Source organism: Bos taurus, chromosome 5 (genome assembly GCF_002263795.3).
Source record: "Bos taurus isolate L1 Dominette 01449 registration number 42190680 breed Hereford chromosome 5, ARS-UCD2.0, whole genome shotgun sequence".
Taxonomy (NCBI): domain Eukaryota; kingdom Metazoa; phylum Chordata; class Mammalia; order Artiodactyla; family Bovidae; genus Bos; species Bos taurus.
In genome coordinates this window covers 29,464,580-29,484,988 of record NC_037332.1, presented here as the reverse complement: position 1 = coordinate 29,484,988, position 20,409 = coordinate 29,464,580, and the positions used below count along the sequence as shown (strand labels likewise).

The window sequence follows — 20,409 nt, the reverse complement described above, 5'->3', positions numbered from 1 at the left end:
TTTATTTATTTTTGACTGTTCTTGAGTTTTCACTGCTGCACAGACTCTGGTTGTGGTGAGAGGAAGCTAGTCTCTAGCTGCAGGGCCCCGGCTCGCATTGCAGCGCTTGTCGTGTTGCAGAGCACTGGCCTCAGGGCTTGTGGGCTCGGTACTTGCAGCTCCCGTGCTCGAGAGCACAGGCTCAGTAGTCGTGGCCCTTGGGCTTAGTTGCTCCTCAGCGTGGGATCTTCCCAGATCAGGAGTCAAACCTGTGTCTCCTGCCTTGGCAGGCAGATTCTTTACCACTGAACCACCAGGAAAGCTCTGTGGGTTTTTTTTGACTTATCCACATGGCTTGGGGAATGTCAGTTTCCTGACCAGGGATTGAACCTGGGCCCTGGCGGTGAACGAAACATGCCAAGTCCTAACCACTAGACTGCCAGGGGATTCCCTCTTTATAACTTTGAGTGGTTGTGTAACTCACTTTATCTAGCGAGTGTGTTTTAATTTCCTGTTTTGCTCCTTTGTTTGACTTTGAGTTATTTACATTTCTTGGCTCTTATAAATAATACTAGAATGTGGGAAGCTAAGTTGCACCATTTTATAGTCTTCAGTGTAATAATGAGTTTGAAAATTTTATGCCAAGGTAGGAATTATTTTTAAGTGCTTTGCTAATCTAATAAGCATAAAATGGTACTTTATTTTCCTATTTGTGTGCATTTGTGAGATTTTTTTAGAATTTTATTTTCCTAGTCTTTATTTTCAGTTTTTTGTTGTTGTTTGTTGCAGTTTTGTGTTATTCTGTAATCAGCCATTCTCCTTGTGATTTGTATTTGCTTCTTTAAAGCTAATTTTCTGTGACATAAATTTACATTTATGTAAATAGTTAACTTTGAACATACCTCACAGTTATTTTGATTAATGCATTAGTGTTTGCAAAGTATTCTTTTGAGGGTAAGACAGCCAAATTACTTTTATTCAAAACAAACATGCTTCGTAAAAAAGAATATGGAGTATTTATACGTATCAATTGCTTTTCATTGTTAATATTTAGTTCTTAAAATAAGGAATTCTTTTTTTTTTAAGCAGACCACCTTGGGCCTGTTTGTTTGTTTGGCTGCATTGGGTCTTAGCTGCGCCTCGCAAGATCTTTCACTGCATCGCTCAGACTCTAGTTGCGGCTTGTGGGCTCTCAAGTTGTGGCCCGAGGCTTAGTTGCCCCACGGCGTGTGGGATTCCAGTTCCCCCATCAGGGATCGAACCCCTGTCCCCTTACATTGCATGGTGGATTCTTAACCATTGGACCACCAGGGAAGTCTCTAAAATAGGGAATTCTTACCTCAATTTATAGTTGAGAAAATTGAGTTAAGAAATTTCCCCACAATCACACGATTGTTAATGTTAGAGGTGGGTTTTGCATATGTGATTCTAGAGCCTCAGCTCTTGCATGTAGTTGTCTATAGTTGTTACCTGTTTTGCTTTACTAAAGCCGCAGCCGTTCTATTAGTTAAGGGTATTTCTAGTGGATACATGGCTTCTCTACTGTATGTTTTTCATGTACAGGTTTTATTCATGAAATGAATTTTTTACTCTTTCATTGTGTTTATCAAGATTTAAGAGTTTGATTTTTCTGAGAACCATAGCCTTTATTATTTGCCATTTTGGAGGGTAGGGACATAATTGGTATTTTCAGAATTGAGTAAAAGGAGAGGAGGCAAGTATGTATTAATAAATAAATTTTCTTCTGTCAAAATGCTTAACACGAAATTAAATGTTGTTCCCATGGTAGGAAGGCTAGGCTGTCACAAACTCTTCACGGTTCTTTTCTGCCATCAGTCAGAAATTAAGCTATACTTAAAATTCCCAAATCACATTCAGTCCCTTCTGCTCCAAAGGCTAAGTGGTGAGAGGCTACTGCCCTGGTGAATGCAGGAAGAGGGTGTATTGTCTGTAGAGAATTTTTAAATAATAATAAAATTGACTAAAAGCCAGATGCTTATATACAGTTCTAAACAGCGTCAGTGGTAAAATAATGTCCACTAATTCAAGGCCCAGCCCTGTTCCCAAGATGCAAATGAACCTTGACATGGAAAAGGGCATTGTGTCTGGGCATTCTCCTTTTTTCCAGATTGGATTTCAGTTGATACGTGAAAGGAATCCAAAGATATGTGCAAGCTGTGGAGTATAATTAAACGATGTTTCATTGGTTCATACATTCAAGTTATGTTAGCCATGTTAGTTGCAAAGTATGGAAACTCACTCAAAGTAAAAAATCAGTTTATTAGATTCAAGGGTGCAGGGGAATTTCATGGTACATAATTACAGGAAGTACAGTTAGGCCTGTCAGAAGTTGAGTCTTCTCAGCAACTCTTTCTAAGGCTCTTCAATTCTTCTATCCAGAGTTCTGCTTTGGTTGGTTATATTTTGGTGTTGGTGATACTTACAGGCTGTTTCACGCCTCTACCTAAATCGCATGAGTCAAGGTCAGTTGTAAGAACTCTAAGTAGACAGAATTTATGACAATGTCCTGATAAATGGCTCAGTGTGTGCCAATTATTTTTTTATGAAAATCAAATCCCCAGTATCTGCAGGTCATAAAGCTTCCTTGCTGTACCTTCTGGTACTTGCCATCCAGGAGAGGGGCCTGCAGTTGAGAAGACAAAAAGTAACTTTCTGAAAAAGGAGTGAATTCTCTGGAGGATCATTAGTGTACTTGAGAAGGATCAGCCCTGTTGTTTGATTGAATGTGATGAGAAAAATGTATTTGTGCATCCTGCTTCCTCTCCTTCCACCTCTTGAATACTCTTGTCTCTCACCCCTCGCCCCATGATCCATTTCTACTTTGTGTGTGTGTGTGTGTGAGAAAGAGAGAGGGAGAGAGATTAGGTGATGTATGCAAATGATCACTTTAGGTGGTAATATGTTAAATAATTGTTTTAGACATTAAGAATATACACTTAAGGGACAGATAGAATAATGCATTCTAATGTCAGGCAGAATGCTGGTTTTGACTTGGAAAAAAGTTTCCACTTATAGAATCATTCAGACTTGAAGGTCTCTGTCACAAGTTAGATGGCAGTAAAAATTTACTCTGAAAAATTGCTCTTGATAACACAAATGGCCAAGATAATGGTGCATAGTTTTAACTATAATATTTGCAAGTAGGTTGGGGTAAAGCAGTGTATCTATATTAATAGTATTTTATGGAGATGTTTTTATTGTATAGGTAGCTAAATTTTATATATAAACATTTCAAGTTCATCTGCTTAAAAGGTTTATAGTTCAAGTTGAGCCAAAAACTTTAAAATATTGTTTATTTAATCTAAATTTGTAATTTTAATTCACTAACTTTTAAAATTTACAAATGAATCCTATGATTATTTAGCAGGTGACATCTAAAGGAACTGGTTTAAATCCTAATGCCAAAGTATGGCAAGAAATACCTCCGGGAAATACTGATGCTACGCCAGTAGCTCATGGAACTGAAAGCTCTTGGCATGAAACAGCAGCTACATCAGGGTCTCTTCCTGAGGGTAAGCCCTAAACATTTCATCAGAATGCATCAGAGTTCGGTTAAACATTTGACCAACCAGTTTATAGAACTTTGGGGTACGTCCTTTGATTATTTGATAAGATATATTTATAAATGTTTAACATGATTAGAGAAAAAAAAAAAAAAAAAAAAAAAAAAGAACATAAAAAAAAAAAAAAAATGTTTAACATGTAGTTTGTATACCATTCTCATTTATATCCAGTATGAATAGATTGTCATTAATTTCAGAGAGCAGCTGTATCTTTGGGTTCAGTTTTTAACCCATGTATAATATGGTATTTTTAAATTAGTTTTGATCTACCGTCATTGACAGTGCTGTTTACTCACTATTTGGTCTTGGGCAGATGATTTAACCTTTCCATGCCTGTTGCCTTCATCTGTAAAACATTGGCAATAATGGTTTGGCATTGGATTTTCTGAGAATTAAGTAAATAATATATGTGAAGCTGTCATATACATAGTACGGTGTAAGTTTGGGCAATTTTTTTTAAGTTTATTTATTTATTTGGCTGCATGTGGGCTCTAGAGTGTGCAGGTTTCAGTAATTAAGGCAAGTGGGATGTGTGATCCCCTGTGGGATCTTTCTGGACCAGGGATCGAACCCATGTCCCCTGCATTGGCAGGCAGATTCTTAACCACTGGACCACCAGGGAAGTCCTTAAGCTATTTTTAATCCTTTTTTTTTTATTTTTTTTTATTTTACTTTATTTGGCTGCACTGGGTCTTATTTGCCACATACGGGATCTTTAGTTTCAGCATGTGGGATCTAGTTCGCTGACCAGGGATTGAACCTGGGCCCCCTGCATTGGGAGTGCGGAGTATTAACCACTGGACCACCAGGGAAGCTCCAGTTGTTAATCATTTTAGCTTATTTGTAATGGTCAAGCTTAAGTCCTGTCAAAGACAGTTCTTACTTAAAACCATATGGACATTTTCCCAGTTGATAGAATTATTTGAGATCTTGTTATAGAAGACAAGTGCCCAGAGTACCTAAAGATAGGATTTTAAAGAATTACTATTTACTTTCAGTATTTTTTTTTAATACAGGTAATAGAGAACTTGCAGATGATATGTGTAAGGAATATGAAGTAATGTATTCATCTTGTGAAACCACAAGAAATATTACAGGCATTGAAGAATCAACTGATGGAATGATTTTGGGGCCAGAAGATCTGAATTATCAAATATATGATGTTTCTGGTAAACTTTATGATTTTATTGGTAAAATAAGAATGCAGTGTGCTAGTCTTTTCCCTCTTCCAGTCTGTCATTATTCTAGTAAATAGTAGCATTGATCAGTCTATTTTATTATTTCAAAAGAAGTTTATATTAATGGGATATTAAGCAATTTTTACAAGTAAAATGGTCAAATATGAATACTGTAATTTTAAAAATATGTTTATTTTAAAGATCTTATTAAAAGAAAGTGTGAAGTTAACAATGAAAGGAGAAAAACAGTCAACATAGTTAAAAGAGACCTAAATTAGTCTTTCAGAGAGTCCAAGTTCCTTGGTCTGCTAGTGGGACTTGACAGAACTTGTCAGCGCAAGCTCTGTCAATTTTCCCATCACTTTTGTCAAGGAGAAATGCATTTTAAATGGGATTAATTTTGAGATTATATATGTGTGTTGTTTGTATATGTGTATGGGATTAATTTTGAGAAAAGGGTTGTGTTAAATCATAGTTCTGTTGTAGTTCAATTTGTGAGATAGTCGTTTTTTTCCCCCCTCCACATTCATTTGTTGGCATAGGTTAGCAGTTGCTTGGATTTAAAATGGATGAAATTTAAAGGAAACTAAAAATAGACCATAGACCCTGATTACCTACCTTTGTTTCTCTAATTTCCAAACAGTCTCTTTGGAAAATAAGTGAAATAGGGAGTAGGCATTTCCATCACTGCTTAGTTGCTGACATTTAGTTCAGTTGCTCAGTCATGTCCAACTCTTTGCTACCCCATGGACTGCAGCACACCAGGCTTCTCTGTCCATCACTAACTCCTGGAGCCTGCTCAAACTCATGTCCTTTGAGTCAGTATGCCATCCAACCATCTCATCCTCTGTTGTCCCCTTCTCCACCTGCCTTCAATCTTTCCCAGCATCAGGGTCTTTTCAGATGAGTCAGTTCTTCACATCAGGTGGACAAAATATTGGAGCTTCAACTTCAGCATCAGTCCTTCCAATGAATATTCAGGACTGATTTCCTTTACTTTTGCTAACATTAGTCAGCAAATTTGGAAAACTCAGCACTGGCCACAGGACTGGAAAAGGTCAGTTTTCATTCCAATTCCAAAGAAAGGAAATGCCAAAGAATGCTCAAACTATCCCACAATTGCACTCATCTCACACTCTAGCAAAGTAATGCTCAAAATTCTCCAAGCCAGGCTTCAACAGTACATGAACCATGAAATTCCAGATGTTCAAGTTGGATTTAGAAAAGGCAGAGGAAACAGAGATCAAATTGCCAACATCTGCTGGATCATCAAAAAAGCAAGAGAGTTCCAGAAAAACATCTACTTCTGCTTTATTGACTATGCCAAAGCACTGTGTGGATCACAACAAACTGTGGAAAATTCTTGAAGAGATGGGAATACCAGACCACCTGACCTGCCTCCTGAGAAACCTGTATGCAGGTCAAGAAGCAACAGTTAGAACTGGACATGGAACAACAGACTGGTTCCAAATCGGGAAAGGAGTACGTCAAGGCTGTATATTGTTACTCTGCTTACTTAAATTTTATGTTAATAAGCAGAGTACATCATGAGAAATGCTGGACTGGAGGAAGCACAAGCTGGAATCAAGATTGCCAGGAGAACTATCAATAACCTCAGATATGCAGATGACACCACCCTTATGGCAGAAAGTTAAGATCTAAAGAGCCTCTTGATGAAAGTGAAAGTGGAGAGTGAAAAAGTTGGCTTAAAACTCAACATTCAGAAAACTAAGATCATGGCATCTGGTTCCATCACTTCATGGCAAATAGATGGGTGAACAGTGGAAACAGTGACAGACTTTAGTTTTCTGGGCTCCAGAATCACTGCAGGTGGTGACTGCAGCCATGAAATTAAAAGACGTTTGCTCCTTGGAAGAAAAGTTATGACCAACCTAGACAGCATATTCAAAAGCAGAGACATTACTTTGCCAACAAAGGTCCATCTAGTCAAAGCCATGGTTTTTCCAGTAATGTATGGATGTGAGAGTTGGACTGTGAAGAAAGCTGAGCACCGAAGAATTGATGCTTTTGAACTGTGGTGTTGGAGAAGACTCTTGAGAGTCCCTTGGACTGCAAGGAGATCCAACCAGTTCATCCTAAAGGAGATCAGTCCTGAATATTCATTGGAAGGACTGATGCTTTAGCTGAAACTCCAATACTTTGGTCACCTGATGCGAAGAACTGACTCATCTGAAAAGACCCTGATGCTGGGAAAGATTGAAGGCAGGAGGAGAAGGGGACTACAGAGGATGCGATGGTTGGATGGCATCACTGACTCAGTGGACATGAGTTTGAGGAGGCTCTGGGAGTTGGTGATGGACAGGGAGGCCTGGTATGCTGCAGTCCATGGAGTCACAAAGAGTCGGACACGACTGAGCGACTGAACAGAACTGAACATTAGTCAAGGTCTATAACTTGACTCAAACTTTGTCCTCAGTTTGTTATAAATACCTGAATTAGATTTCTCAGGTCAGCCAGCTTGAAAGTTGATTCCTCAAGTGAAATGGGATGGTATTTCCATATAATAATGAAAGATTGACTAGGTTTTACTCCCTCATGTTGTAAAATACTTAACTACTGGCTACATTTTGAACATAGAGTTGGTTTAAATGAAGTGGCAACCAGTTGAATTTTTAAAGGTTTGCTATAATGATATTGAAAGCTTAAGCATTTTGGTGGATGAATTTTGTGTTAGAAGATTTGCATATACTACGTAGAAATAGAATGCTTTTTATTTTTAATGAAATTAATATCTAATAACATTTTGAGTCTTGCATATAAGATAAAGTAGTGGTAAAATCATGCACAAAATGTACATTTACATATATCCTATTATCTGTGTATTTAAAGGAAATTAGCCTACTTAATCATTAGTGCTTTTAAAGAAGAGGACATAGCATATGATTTTAGCAGGTGGTGTTTTGTGTAAGAATCTAATAAGAACTGATGGTTTTCCAGGCTTTAGTCCTGAAAAGTCATGTTCTGGGTTTAAATAATAGAAAGCATAGAGGGCTGTTAGAGAGTTGGTCCAATCCTTTGGACATTTGAATGCTTTCAATATTCCTAGGAAGATACAGTGCTCTAAAATTAAGCAATGAAAAGAATATAAAAAGATAGAAGTAGGTTTTTTTTTTTCCTTAAAGTATAGTTGTTTTACAGTGTTAACTAATTTCTGCTGTACAGCAAAATACATACATATATATATATGTTCTTTTTTATATTCTTTTCCATTATGTTTTATCAGAGAATATTGAATATAATTCCTTGTGCTGTACAGTAAGACCGTGTTTATCCATTCTTTATATAATAGATTGCATCTACTAACCCCAAACTCCCAATCCATCTCCCTTCCCCACACACATACACCTTGGGTACCACAAGTCTATTGAGAGAGAGAAATTTAAGGAGTGTGACTCACATCAGGTTTACTACCAGTAATACAAATGTGGAGCCATATATATATATATCCCATTTTGTGTAGTTCCTGTCTTCAAATTTAGATTACTATTACTTAGTACTTTGAGTTTTCATTAAAGGAATAAGTAGTTATCACATTTTTTAAGTATTGACGACTGTGTTTTACAAAGTGGTATTCAGGTGCTTTTAGTATTACTGCTGATTTGTTAATTTGTTAGTTGCTTGATAAAATATATAATTTTAAAACTGAAATGAAATCTGTCTAAACAAACAAGAATAGATAAGTTGAAAGTATTTATTAGACCATGTGTAGCTGAATTCTAAAAAAGTAAAAAAAAAAATTTTCTGGTGATTTTAATTTGTGCATACTTCGTGGCTTATTCTTAAAACAATATGTAGAGTTTACTACCTGTGGTAATTAGGTGTTAACTTTTTCTCTCTTGTTTTCTACCATCAGGGGAAAGCAACTCAGCAATTTCTACAGAAGAACTAAAAGAGTGTTTAAAGAAACAATTAGAATTCTGTTTCTCACGGTACACTATCATTTTTTAATTAACATTCTCTTCTTTTGAATTGTTTGATTATGTAAAATACCAATGAAATATTAGACTGGTACAAATATAATTGGTTTCAGACCATGAATTTTAAATCATTATAGCAAGACTCAAACACGTTTATTAATCAAAATAGGACCCATTACAGTCAACACATTTTTGCCAACGAGAATTAAGTTTATTTAGTCCTGTAGTGTAAAAATTTGTGCTTCAGTATTTGACAAACTCTTGGAAAGCATCTTCTGCTTCCTGCTGGTTGTAGAAGCATTTTCGCTGCAAAAAGTTGTCTAGATGCTTGAAGAAGTGGTAGTGAGTTGGCGAGAATCAGGTGAACGTGGTGGATGAGGCAAAACTTTGTAGCCCATTTCATTCAACTTTTTAAGGGTTGGTTGTGCAATGTGCAGTCAGGTGTTGTGGGAAAGAATTGGGCCCTTTCTGTTGACTAGTGCTGGCTGCAGGAATTTTGCAGTTTTGGTTCATCTCATAGATTTACTGAGCATATTTCTCAGATGTAATGGTTTCACTGGGGTTCAGAAAGCTGTAGTGGATCAGACTGGCAGCAGACAATGAAACAGTGATCATGACTTTTTTAGTGCAAGTTTGGTGCTGCTTTTTGGTCCAGCCACTGAGCTGGTGATCGCCAGTTGTCATATAAAATCCACTTTTCATCACATGTTGCAATCTGATCGAGAAATAATTCATTGTTGTCTACACTAAGAGAAGATGACCCTTCGAAATGACGATTATTTTGATTTTTGGTCAGCTCACGAGGCACCCACTTACTGAGGTTTTTCACCTATCCAATTTGCTTCAAGTGCTGAATGGCTGTAGAATGGTCAATGTTGAGTTCTTTGGCAACTTTCTTGTGTAGTTGTAAGAGGATCAGCTTCGATGATTGCTGTCAGTTGGTCATTGTCAACTTCAGATGGCCAGCCATTGCCCTCCTTGTCTTCAAGGCTCTCTTCTTCATTGCCAAACTTTGTGAACCACCATTGTACTGTACGTTCATTGGCAGTTCCTAGGCCAAATGTGTTGTTGATGTTGCGAGTTGTCTCCACTGCTTTACAACCCATTTTGAACCCAAGAAAATCTCTCGAGTTTGCATTTTGTCTAACATCATTTCCGTAGTCTAAAATAAATCTAAAATACACAGCAAATAAAAAGTCATTAGCAAGAAACATGCATTAAAATGATGTATAACATAACCACATTTAAGAATGTGTTCCAGTATCAAATGGCGGAGTTCAACAGTGTAAAACCACAGTTACTTTTGCACCAACCTAATAGAATGGAAAATGGGTTTTTTAATTTCCTTTGGTAATGTATTTTGGTATCATTCTGCAGTATATTTCTTAACTAGATTTAAAGATGTAGTCTCCAATCGAATATGTAAAGGATCTATTCTCAATAGAAAAAAGAATGAAATTTCAGTTGGATATTTTTCCTATAATCATATTCATTTTTAGGTTTCTTAAGTTATCTCTTAATTATAGTTGTAGTAGTTTGCTCTTACAACGTTTGATCATGGAGTTCTTTTTTTAATAAGATGACTTAATAAGATTGTTTGATAAGACGGGTATGGAATTTTTTTCTTTTTATTTATAAGGGTATAGAATTTATATTACCAATTATTTCTTAGAAAAGGCAAACATTTTAAGATGTCTTGTTTACAGATAAGAATTCAGAATTATGTAGGTATATTTATAGCTTAGATGTATAAAATTTCAATTCGTAGAACTTCCCCTTCCAGAAGAGATAGAAGTTGGATATGCTTGCAATGTAATGTCTTCTGTTTTTCAGAGGAGGACTAGTAAACCAGTTTTTTAAGCTAGCAACCTGGATTTTGTTAGACTTGTTTATTTCTTTATATAGAATACATATTGACTTGGGTTTAATTGATTCATCTTGAATATCTCCCTTTTCTTCTCCTTTTTATTCTTTGCCTTGGTAGTCTAGTATAGGGCCCTAGTTCTATAAAAGACCTGTGGCTTTTCTCTAGTCATTTGCGCCTGTGATGCAATTCATTTTGTGTAACATACTTACCGTAGTTATTTTAAAATCTTTGCCTACTAACTGGATCATTTGTTTGTTTGCCTATATTTCTTGAGTTTTTTTTCCTCTTAATTCTCTATTCATAACTTCTTACTTTTTGCATGTCTTACGCATTTTGATTATAATTTGGACACTACATATGCTGGCCACACCATATAAAAAGAAACTAGAAGCTGCAAGTGCCATAATTTTTCTCTCTAGACAAGGTTTGAGCTTTCTTCTGGTTGGCAGTAGCAGATTGATTTCTTTAATCTAGTCAGGAATTGAGCTGAGTCAGGGCTGAACAGCCATTTTAAATCAACTCGATCTACCTCTGATTTATCTCTGTTATTTTGTCATGACCCTCTTAGGCTTTTGATTTGGAAACGCAGTTTTCTGTTTCAGGACTGATAAGAGTCCTGAAACACCAAGGGAGATTTAGTTCCATTGTTCAGAGGTTTGAGATGAGCTCTTTAGCCTCTTATTTTGTACAGCTTCAAAATCTGGCAGATGTCTTATCAAGAAGACCTATCTTAGGTTTGATGCAAGGTTCCTTCTTCCACTGGGACTGCCACAGGACCATAAAGATTCTACTCTGCTTTTTCAGCCTGGCTCCCAGCCTCCCATTTCCTCCTTAGAACTCAATAAATGTCATATGGAGGAAAATTAGCTGTGTGTTGGAGGCTCCTAACCCTAACCCTGTGCAAATGCCTGAGATAGAGCCCTGCTAGTTTCCTTCTGGTCCAGGATCTGCACATACCCTCGGAAAAGAAACATCATCTTCTTGGAATTTCATTTTGTCCCTGTAGCTTCCACAGCTCTCCTTATCACCAAAAACATGACTTTTTGGTAATCTACCCAAGCTTTTTTAGTTGTTGCAACATGAGCTGTAGCTTATCATGATCTGCCACATGCTACTCAGAACTATGAAACAGTTCAAACTGGCTGGGCATTTAAGATTTATAGCTCAGCAAACTTGCCACTGAGACATACTAGATTTAGTCATGAACATATTAGGTATTAGGTCTTATCTCTTCATGGCAAATAGATGGGGGGGAAAGTGAAAACTGTCATATTTCATTTTCTTGGGCTCCAAAATCAATGCAGATGGTGACTACATTCATGAAATTAGAAGACGCTTGCTCCTTGGAAGAAGAGCTGTAACAAATCCAGATAGTGTATTAAAAAGCAGAGACATCATTTTGCTGAGAGTGGTCTGAAAAAGCTATGGTTTTTCCAGTAGTTGTGTATGTATGTGAGAGTTGGACCATAAAGAAGGCTGAGCAGCGAAGAATTGATGCTTTTGAACTGGTGCTGAAGAAGACTCTTGAGAATCCCTTGGATAGCAAGGAGATCAAACCAGTCTTTCCTAAAGGCAATCAACACTGAACATTTCATTGGAAGGACTGGTGCTGAAGCTCCAATACTTTGGCCACCTGATCGGAAGAGCCGATTGATTGGAAAAGACGCTGATGCTGGGAAAGATTGAGGGCAAGAGGAGAAGGGGACGACAGAGGATGAGATGGTTGGATGGCATCACTGACTCAGAGGACATGAGTTTGAGGAAATTCTGGGAGATAGTGAAGGACAGGGAAGACTGGAGTGCTGCAGTTCGTGGAGTCACAGAGTCAGACACAACTGAGCGACTGAACAATATTAGGTATTAGTCGTAATCCTAGATGTTATATATCTATTATTTGACATAACTTCTGACAAGGTACGGTTTCTTTAAGGGTGTGCCATTCTGTTTTATAAGAATAGACCTGCTGAAAGTCTCAGTCGATTTAGAATGCAGTCTTTTAGTTGTACTCATGTTTATAGTAGTCTTGTTTTCAGGTTCTTAAGGAATAAAACAGTATGTTCTAATGTCCTTTCTTTTGTGCTGAAGTGAATTTGTCACTGTTATCCTCTGTATTCTTTTCCCCCCCAAGACAAATAACCGCTGTTTGTTGACAGTTATAACCTTAAAGTAATTAATAGTCTATTTTAGTATAATTTTTAATATATTAATTTTATTAAATAATAAATTTAAATGATTTAATATTTATTAATAAAATTTTAATGTTTATTTGATTATGTTGGTTTGTGTGTGTCTTTGTTGCTGCACATGGACTTTCCCTAGTTGTGGCAGGTGGGGGCTACTTTTTGTTGCAGTGCGTGGCTTTCCTATTGTGGTGCCTTCTTGTTGCGAAGCACAGGCTCTGGAGCACATGCTTCAGTAGTGACAGCACTCGGGCTCAGTAGTTGTGGTTCCGTGGGCTTCCACAGCATGTGGGATCTTTGCAGACCAGGGATCGAACCCATGTCCCCTGCATTAGCAAGCAGATTCTTATCCACTGTACCACCAGGGAAGTCCAATTTTAGTATAATTTGAATGTAAAGGCTTTGACCCTACTCTTTGCCAGGCACTAAGTCTTCCCAGGTGTCATTAGTGGTGAAAGAACCCGAATGCCAATGTGGGAGACATAATAGAAGCAGATTCGATCCCTGGGTTGGGAAGATCCCCTGGAGGAAGGCTTGCCAACCCACTCTAGTATTCTTGCCTGGAGAATCCCCTTGGACAGAGGAGCCTGGTGGGCTGCAGTCCAAACAGTTGTAAAGAGTAGGCTTCCTTGCTAGCTCAGCTGGTAAAGAATCTGCCTGCAGTGCAGGAGACCCCAGTTCGATTCCTGGGTCAGGAAGATCCCCTGGAGAAGGGATAGGCTACTCACTGCAGTATTCTTGGGCTTCCCTGGTGGCCCTGATGGTAAAGAATTCACCTGCAATGTGGAATGGGTAAAAGTAGAGCTGAGTAAGCAAGGGAGGAGTTGAAACAGGAGTGCTTGGGTGGTTTTAGTTTTAAATAGGGTGGTTATGGAGACAATTTTTAAGCAAAGATTTCTAGCTATAACCATACTGTTCCAAAGTTTTGATGTAAATTATAAGGCAATTTGATTCTCCTTCAGTTTGTTGTTAAACAGGATTTTATGTGTAAGATAGTGTGTGTTTTCCTTTTTAAAAAATGTTCGAGACAGAATCTTTTGTCTTAATTTAAAATGATTTAAATTTGTTATTTTAGCTTTATTATTTAAATTTAAAAGTCAAATGTGCCTATTGAAAATGAAAAACATTAAAAAATTTAAAATCCCTCATGATCCAACTCATGGCTTACACTATATTCTCCATATACATGTTCTGACATCAGTGATAAAGTATGATGATGGAACAAAACTGTATGTAATGTTTTGTGATACACTTTAAGCCTTTTTGCATATCATTATAATTTGATAAACTCCCTTGTTCAAAACTGTTGGACCCAGTATATTTAGGGATCCAGAAACTTGCCAGAAGTTGTTAAAATGTATTTGTTGCATATTATGTATTTTCATAGTTTACCTTGTTATTTCTGATGGCATAATTTTGTTTTCCTAGATTTAGTGATAAAAGTAAATAAGGCGTCTCTTTTCTTTAGGTGCTTTTTAAAGTTTGTTTGCTTTATAGGACTGTACTTCTCTTATTCCTTTCAGAGAAAATTTGTCAAAGGATCTTTACCTGATATCTCAAATGGACAGTGATCAGTTCGTCCCAATTTGGACAGTTGCTAACATGGAAGAAATTAAAAAACTGACCACAGACCCTGATCTAATTCTTGAAGTTTTGAGATGTATGTAAATCATACCTTTTACTTTACTTTTAAAATAAAAAATTAAATATTCCTTTGATTTCTGATCGTATAGGAAATTGTTTTTAACTCCATGTTTTTTGATATACTGTGCTAATAATTTTTCTGTTTTTATTGACTGATACATACCTATATCAGTTCTGTACCTTGGTTGTTCATCTTGATACCCATTTACTCATTTAATTATAGGTAATTAAACCTCAGTTTTTTTGGCTGTTAAAATGCTTTATGTATTGTTATCCCACCCTCTAAAGCAATGTGTTTCTTGAACAACAGTAAGAAGTAAACTTCATGGCATAACCTGATATACACACTACATATACAGAACTGAAATGTTAATTATGTAGATTAGTACTGAATGCTTGAAATGAGTTCATTTCTTTTATTCTGGATTTGTTTTTACAACCTGTTAGTTGCGACCTCCAGTTTAACAAACGCTGCTCTAAAGTTTGGTAAAGAGTTTATATTTTTAGATTGAGGTTTAAGAATTTTTGGTGATAATTGTGTCTTACATCAGCATTTCTTGGTAACCTCTCTCGTATGGGTTTTGTTAACTACTTGAGTAAAGACAGATCTTCACTTTTATATGAAATTTGTTTGAGATGTTTAAAAGTTAAGTACAAAAAGTCCAATAATAGTTTTACATAGGAGTAGGTATTTCCATTCTCAGAGGAATAAAGATATTTATTAAATCTCTGATCGATTGGAAAGATACTTTCTTAAAATGACCCAGTCTTGTCAACATTTAAAGAATTGGCCAAGAGACAGAATTTCGTACCACCAAGGGCTGAAACCTAGGATTTATAAACAAGCCTTCTTCCTTAACTGCTTTTATTCTCTCTACTTGCCTGTGCAGGGAGATGTGGAATATTAGGAGGTATTAGAAATAAAAGTTTTGCCTTGTGGTACTACCTTTATTCAGTATTACTCAAAAGCAGCATCTAAAAGGTGGCTTCTGGGTCTCTGTAGTAGTAAGTAAGAGTAAATATGTTAAAATCACAGAAAGTTTGTAATGATTTCTATATAATTCTTGGTTTCAAGTGCTTCTCAGACTTGAAGAAGAATTTCTTCACATGTCACAGCTTGTTACACTTACCAGAGTAGTGTTTGGCTAGTGTAGGTACGTTGATTTTACTTAAATTCAGTAATTGTATATAGGGAAATACTTTATGAGAAATAATTACCGAGTACTCTGAAGGCTTCTTTTCAACTCCAACTCTGTGCCAAGTGACAGAGCAAGTATTCTGAATATTCATTCAGTGATTAACATTGGATGGTGTTCTTTGCATATCAATCTCAAGGTATTTTATTGTGACTGTAATCTTTGAATCTACCACTTAATTTTTAAAAAATATTAGCCTCTGCTGATTGATTTAGTTGGAAGTTGAAATGAATAGTTTTTTAATAGAATTATAGTATCACTATTTTTCACTTCTGAATGAAATTTTTTTAAAATTTCAGCTTCTCCCATGGTGCAAGTTGATGAGAAGGGTGAGAAAGTGAGACCAAGTCATAAGCGTTGTATTGTGATTCTTAGAGAGATTCCTGAAACAACACCAATAGAGGTAAATCATTAGCATTGTTTAAGCTAAATATTCTTTACTGTTTAAATTGGAGGAGGTAAACAAGCAAGGTTTGTCACTGTTGTCATGTCAATTACTTTGAATAGGGTAAACATTGATGTGCTTTGTAAATTCTGAAATACTGAAAGAATGGCACACAGGGAGGAAAATGATCCAATTCTGTGTTCTTAGAAGGCTAAATTTGACAATTGTAGTGATACTGATTCTCTATTAATTTAATTGAATGCCAATTTAAATAGGCTGTTTTGGAGCTTGATGATTAAACTGAAAGGATTAACTTAGGACTTAAAAATTTGAGTAAGGATTAATGATTTAGGACTGGTTAGCATTCCAGTGTTCTTACCTGGAGAATCCCAGGGACGGGGGAGCCTGGTGGGCTGCCGTCTATGGGATCGCACAGGGTCGGACACGACTGAAGCGACTTAGCAGCAGCAGCAGCAAAATAATAAAGCTGCAATCATAAAGATAGTATGGTACAGGTAGAACGGTAAAATAATATTTTAATGAGACAATAAATCCAGAAATGGGGAGTTACCTGGTGGCCTCGTGGTTAGTATTCAGGGTTTTCATTGCCGTGAGCTGGGTTCAATCTCTGGTTGGGGAACTGAGGTCCTGCAAACCATGTAGCTCAATGAAATGAAATGAATTTAAATAAAAATTGAAATAAAATTTTAAAAGCATTCAATAGGTGTTCTGTTTTTGAAAAATCCAGAAATAGATCCTTTGATGTAACAACATAGTATAATAACATTTATTTAATAATCAGATTTTACCAACTCTTACGTACTACAGTTATTTAAAGCCTAAGGTTTTTTGTTTTGATTTACAAATAAACTGAGCCTTGGAATGGTTAGATAACACATGGACTGTTTTAAGTTACAGAGTCTGGATTCAAACTTAATCTTCTGTTTCCAAAACCCATGTTGTTTAAGCCATGGAGCCTCACATTGAGTTGTCATGTTAAGGATAGAGATGAGGAGGGTTAATCAGTAACTGATATGGTAATTGATTAACCATTTTAAAAAGAATTTTTAGACCCTTGTCACCTATTTGACACATAAGTAGTTAATCTTTTTGCCTGGAGTCATTCAGTATTAAATTTCCAAAAGGATGATTTCCTAAACTTAGAAGCAGTGAGAGAAATTAGAAAAGAAACTGTCACTAGATAGATCTTGGATTTTAAATTATTAATTATATGTCAGAAGTAACAAATTGAATGGAAAATTGCAGAAAGGAAGAATATTTGTAATATTAAGAAAAAATTTCAAGGGTATGAGCCAGAAACTGCCCAGATTTGAATTCCAGCATTTTTATTTACTAGCTCTGTGACCTGGGGTAAGTTACTTAATCTCTTTTTGTGATTGCCATAGTTTTCTCATCTGTTAAATGGAATAATGCATGGGTGCTGTGTCACTCCCCACTGCAGTACTCTTGCCTGGAAAATCCATGGCACGGAGGAGCCTGGTAGGCTGCAGTCCATGGGGTCGCTAAGAGTCAGACACGACTGAGCGACTTCACTTTCACTTTTCACTTTCCTACATTGGAGAAGGAAATGGCAACCCACTCCAGTGTTCTTGCCTGGAGAATCCCAGGGACGGGGGAGCCTGGTGGGCTGCCGTCTATGGGGTTGCACAGAGTTGGACACGACTGAAGCGACTTAGCAGCAGCAGCAGCAGCAGCCACTGTGTCAGTTTGGTCCTGTCCAACTCTTTGCCACTCTATGGATGGTAGCCTGCCAGGCTCCTCTGTCCATGGGATTCTACAGGAAAAATAATGGAGTGGGTAGCCATTCCCTTCTCTAGGGAATCTTCTGTTTCCTGCATTGGCAGGCACATTCTTTACCACTAGTGCTACCTGAGAAGCCCAAATGGGATAATTTGTTGTTGTTCAGTCGCTCAGTCGTGGCTGACTCTTTGCTACCCCATGGACAGCAAGCAGCATGCCAGGCTTCCCTGTCCTTCACCATCTCCCAGAGCTTCTTCAGATTCATGTCCTTTGAGTTTGTGATGCCATCCAACCATCTTGTCCTCTGTCGTCCCCTTTTCCTCCTGCTATCAGTCATTCCCAGCATCAGAATCTTTTCCAATGAGTCGGCTCTTTGCATCAGCTGGCCAGAGTATTGAATCTTCAGCTTCAGCATCAGTCCTGCCAATGAATATTCAGGACTGATTTCCCTTAGGATTGACTGGTTTGATCTTGCATTCCAAGGGACTCTCAAGAGTCTTCTCCAGCACCACAGTTCAAAAGCATCAATTCTTCGGTGCTCAGCTTTCTTTATGGTCCAATTCTCATATCTGTACATGACTACTGGAAAACAATAGCTTTGACTGTATGGACCTTTGTTGGCAAAGTAATGTCTCTGGTTTTTAATACGTTGTCTAGGTTTGTCACTGGAGAAGGCACTGGCACCCCACTCCAGTCCTCTTGCCTGGAAAATCCCATGGACAGAGGAGCCTGGTAGGCTGCGGTCCATGGGGTCGCTAAGAGTCGGATACGACTGAGCGTCTTCACTTTCACTTTTCACTTTCCTGCATTGGAGAAGGAAATGGCAACCCACTCCAGTGTTCTTGCCTGGAGAATCCCAGGGACGGGGGAGCCTGGTGGGCTGCCGTCTATGGGGTCGCACAGAGTCGGACACGACTGAAGCGACTTAGCAGCAGCAGCAGGTTTGTCACAGTTTTTCTTCCAAGGAGCAAACACCTTTTAATTTCATGGCTGCAGTCACCATCCACAGTAATTTTGGAGCCCACGAAAATAAAGTCTGTCACTGTTTGCATTGTTCCCCATCTATTTGCCATGAAGTGATGGAACTGGATGCTTTGATCTTCATCTTTTGAATGTTGAATTTTAAGCCAGCTTTTGCACTCTCATCTTTCACCTTCACCAGGAGGCTCTTTAGTTCCTCTTCACTTTCTTCCATAAGGGTGATGCCATCTGCATATCTGAAGTTATTGATATTTCTCCTGGCAATCTTGATTCCAGCTTGTGCTTCATCCAGCCAGACGTTTTGCATAATGTACTCTGCATGTAAGTTAAATAATCAGGGTGACGTTATATAGCCTTGATGTACTCCTTTTCCAGTTTGGAACCAATCCATTGTTCCATATCCAGTTCTAACTGTTGCTTCTTGTTCTGCAGACAGATTTCTCAGAAGGCAGGTAAGGTAGTCTGGAATTCCCACCTCTTTAAGAATTTTGCAGTTTGTTGTGATCCACACAGTCAAAGGCTTCAGTGTAGTCATTAAAGCAGAAGTAGATGTTTTTCTTGAATTCTCTTGCTTTTCCTGTGATCCCCCTAATGTTGGCAATTTGATCTCTGGTTTCTCTGCCTTTTTTAAATCCAACTTGTACATCCGGAAGTTTCTCAGTTCACATACTGTTGAAGCCTAGCTTGAAGGATTTTGAGCATTACCTTTCTAGCATGTAAAATTAGGGTGCAGTTATGCAGTGGTTTGAACATTCTTTGGCATTGCTGTTCTTTGGGATTGGAATGAAAAGTGACCTTTTGCAATCATGTGGTCATTGCTGAGTTTTCAAATTTGCTGGGATATTGAGTGCAGCACTTTGGCAGCATCTTTTAGGATTTGAAATAGTTCAGCTGGAATTCCATCACCTCCACTAGCTTTGTTCATAGTGATGCTTCCTAAGGCTCAAACTTCACACTCCAGGATGTCTGGCTGTAGGTAAGTGATCACATCATCAGGGTTATCCAGGTCATTAAGATCTGTTTTGTATAGTTCTGTATATTCTGGCCACCTCTTAATATCTTCTGCTTTTATTAAGTCCATACCATTTCTGTCCTTTATTGTGCCCATCTTTGCAGGAAATGTTCCCTTGGTATCTCTGATTTTCTTAAAGAGATCTCTAGTCTTCCCCATTCTATTGTTTTCCTCTACTTCTTTTCATTGTTCACTTAGGAAGGCTTTCTTATCTCTCTTTGCTATTCTTTGAAACTCTGCGTTCAGAGTTCCAAGTGGGATAGTAGTAACGAATGAAATTGTGAGAATTGAGTTATTATATAAAGAGCTTTGAGCAATACTTGGTACATTAGCCATTGTTATTATTTCTGTAGTTACTATAACTCATATTCTGCACACATAGAGTGCTTATACAGATGAAAAACAGCCGATAAAAGAAAGAAAGCAACACACTATTCATTAAAAAAAAAAAAGTAAAGGAAGTACAGATGACTAAAATAGCCAGAGAGGGTTGATCTTGGCAATAGTCTCTAAAATTCAAATTAAATTGAGGCGATTTGGATGGTGACCTGAAAGACTGCTATCAGGTAGAATAAATTTTGATTCGTTTATATCCAGACTTCTTATACTTGGGAAAGTAAATCTATGAATATTATTCTTTCTAAAGAATAATAAAAGGATAAAAATAATAGATTATATTAAGATTTAACTAAATTCATTATACT

At 37.4% G+C, this 20,409-nt stretch overlaps 1 protein-coding gene across 7 annotated transcripts in view; it reads left to right on the top strand.

Moving 5' to 3' along the window:
• LARP4 (La ribonucleoprotein 4) overlaps positions 1-20,409 on the top strand; it is a 75,440-nt gene that overhangs the window by 22,323 nt on the left and 32,708 nt on the right. For 6 of the 7 annotated variants that reach the window (XM_059886609.1, XM_024992005.2, XM_059886610.1 and 3 more), the window contains 5 exon segments: positions 3,365-3,512; positions 4,580-4,732; positions 8,616-8,691; positions 14,250-14,386; positions 15,866-15,969. In XM_059886609.1, the coding sequence (XP_059742592.1) occupies positions 3,365-3,512; positions 4,580-4,732; positions 8,616-8,691; positions 14,250-14,386; positions 15,866-15,969 (618 nt within the window). 7 annotated transcript variants of the gene reach the window in all.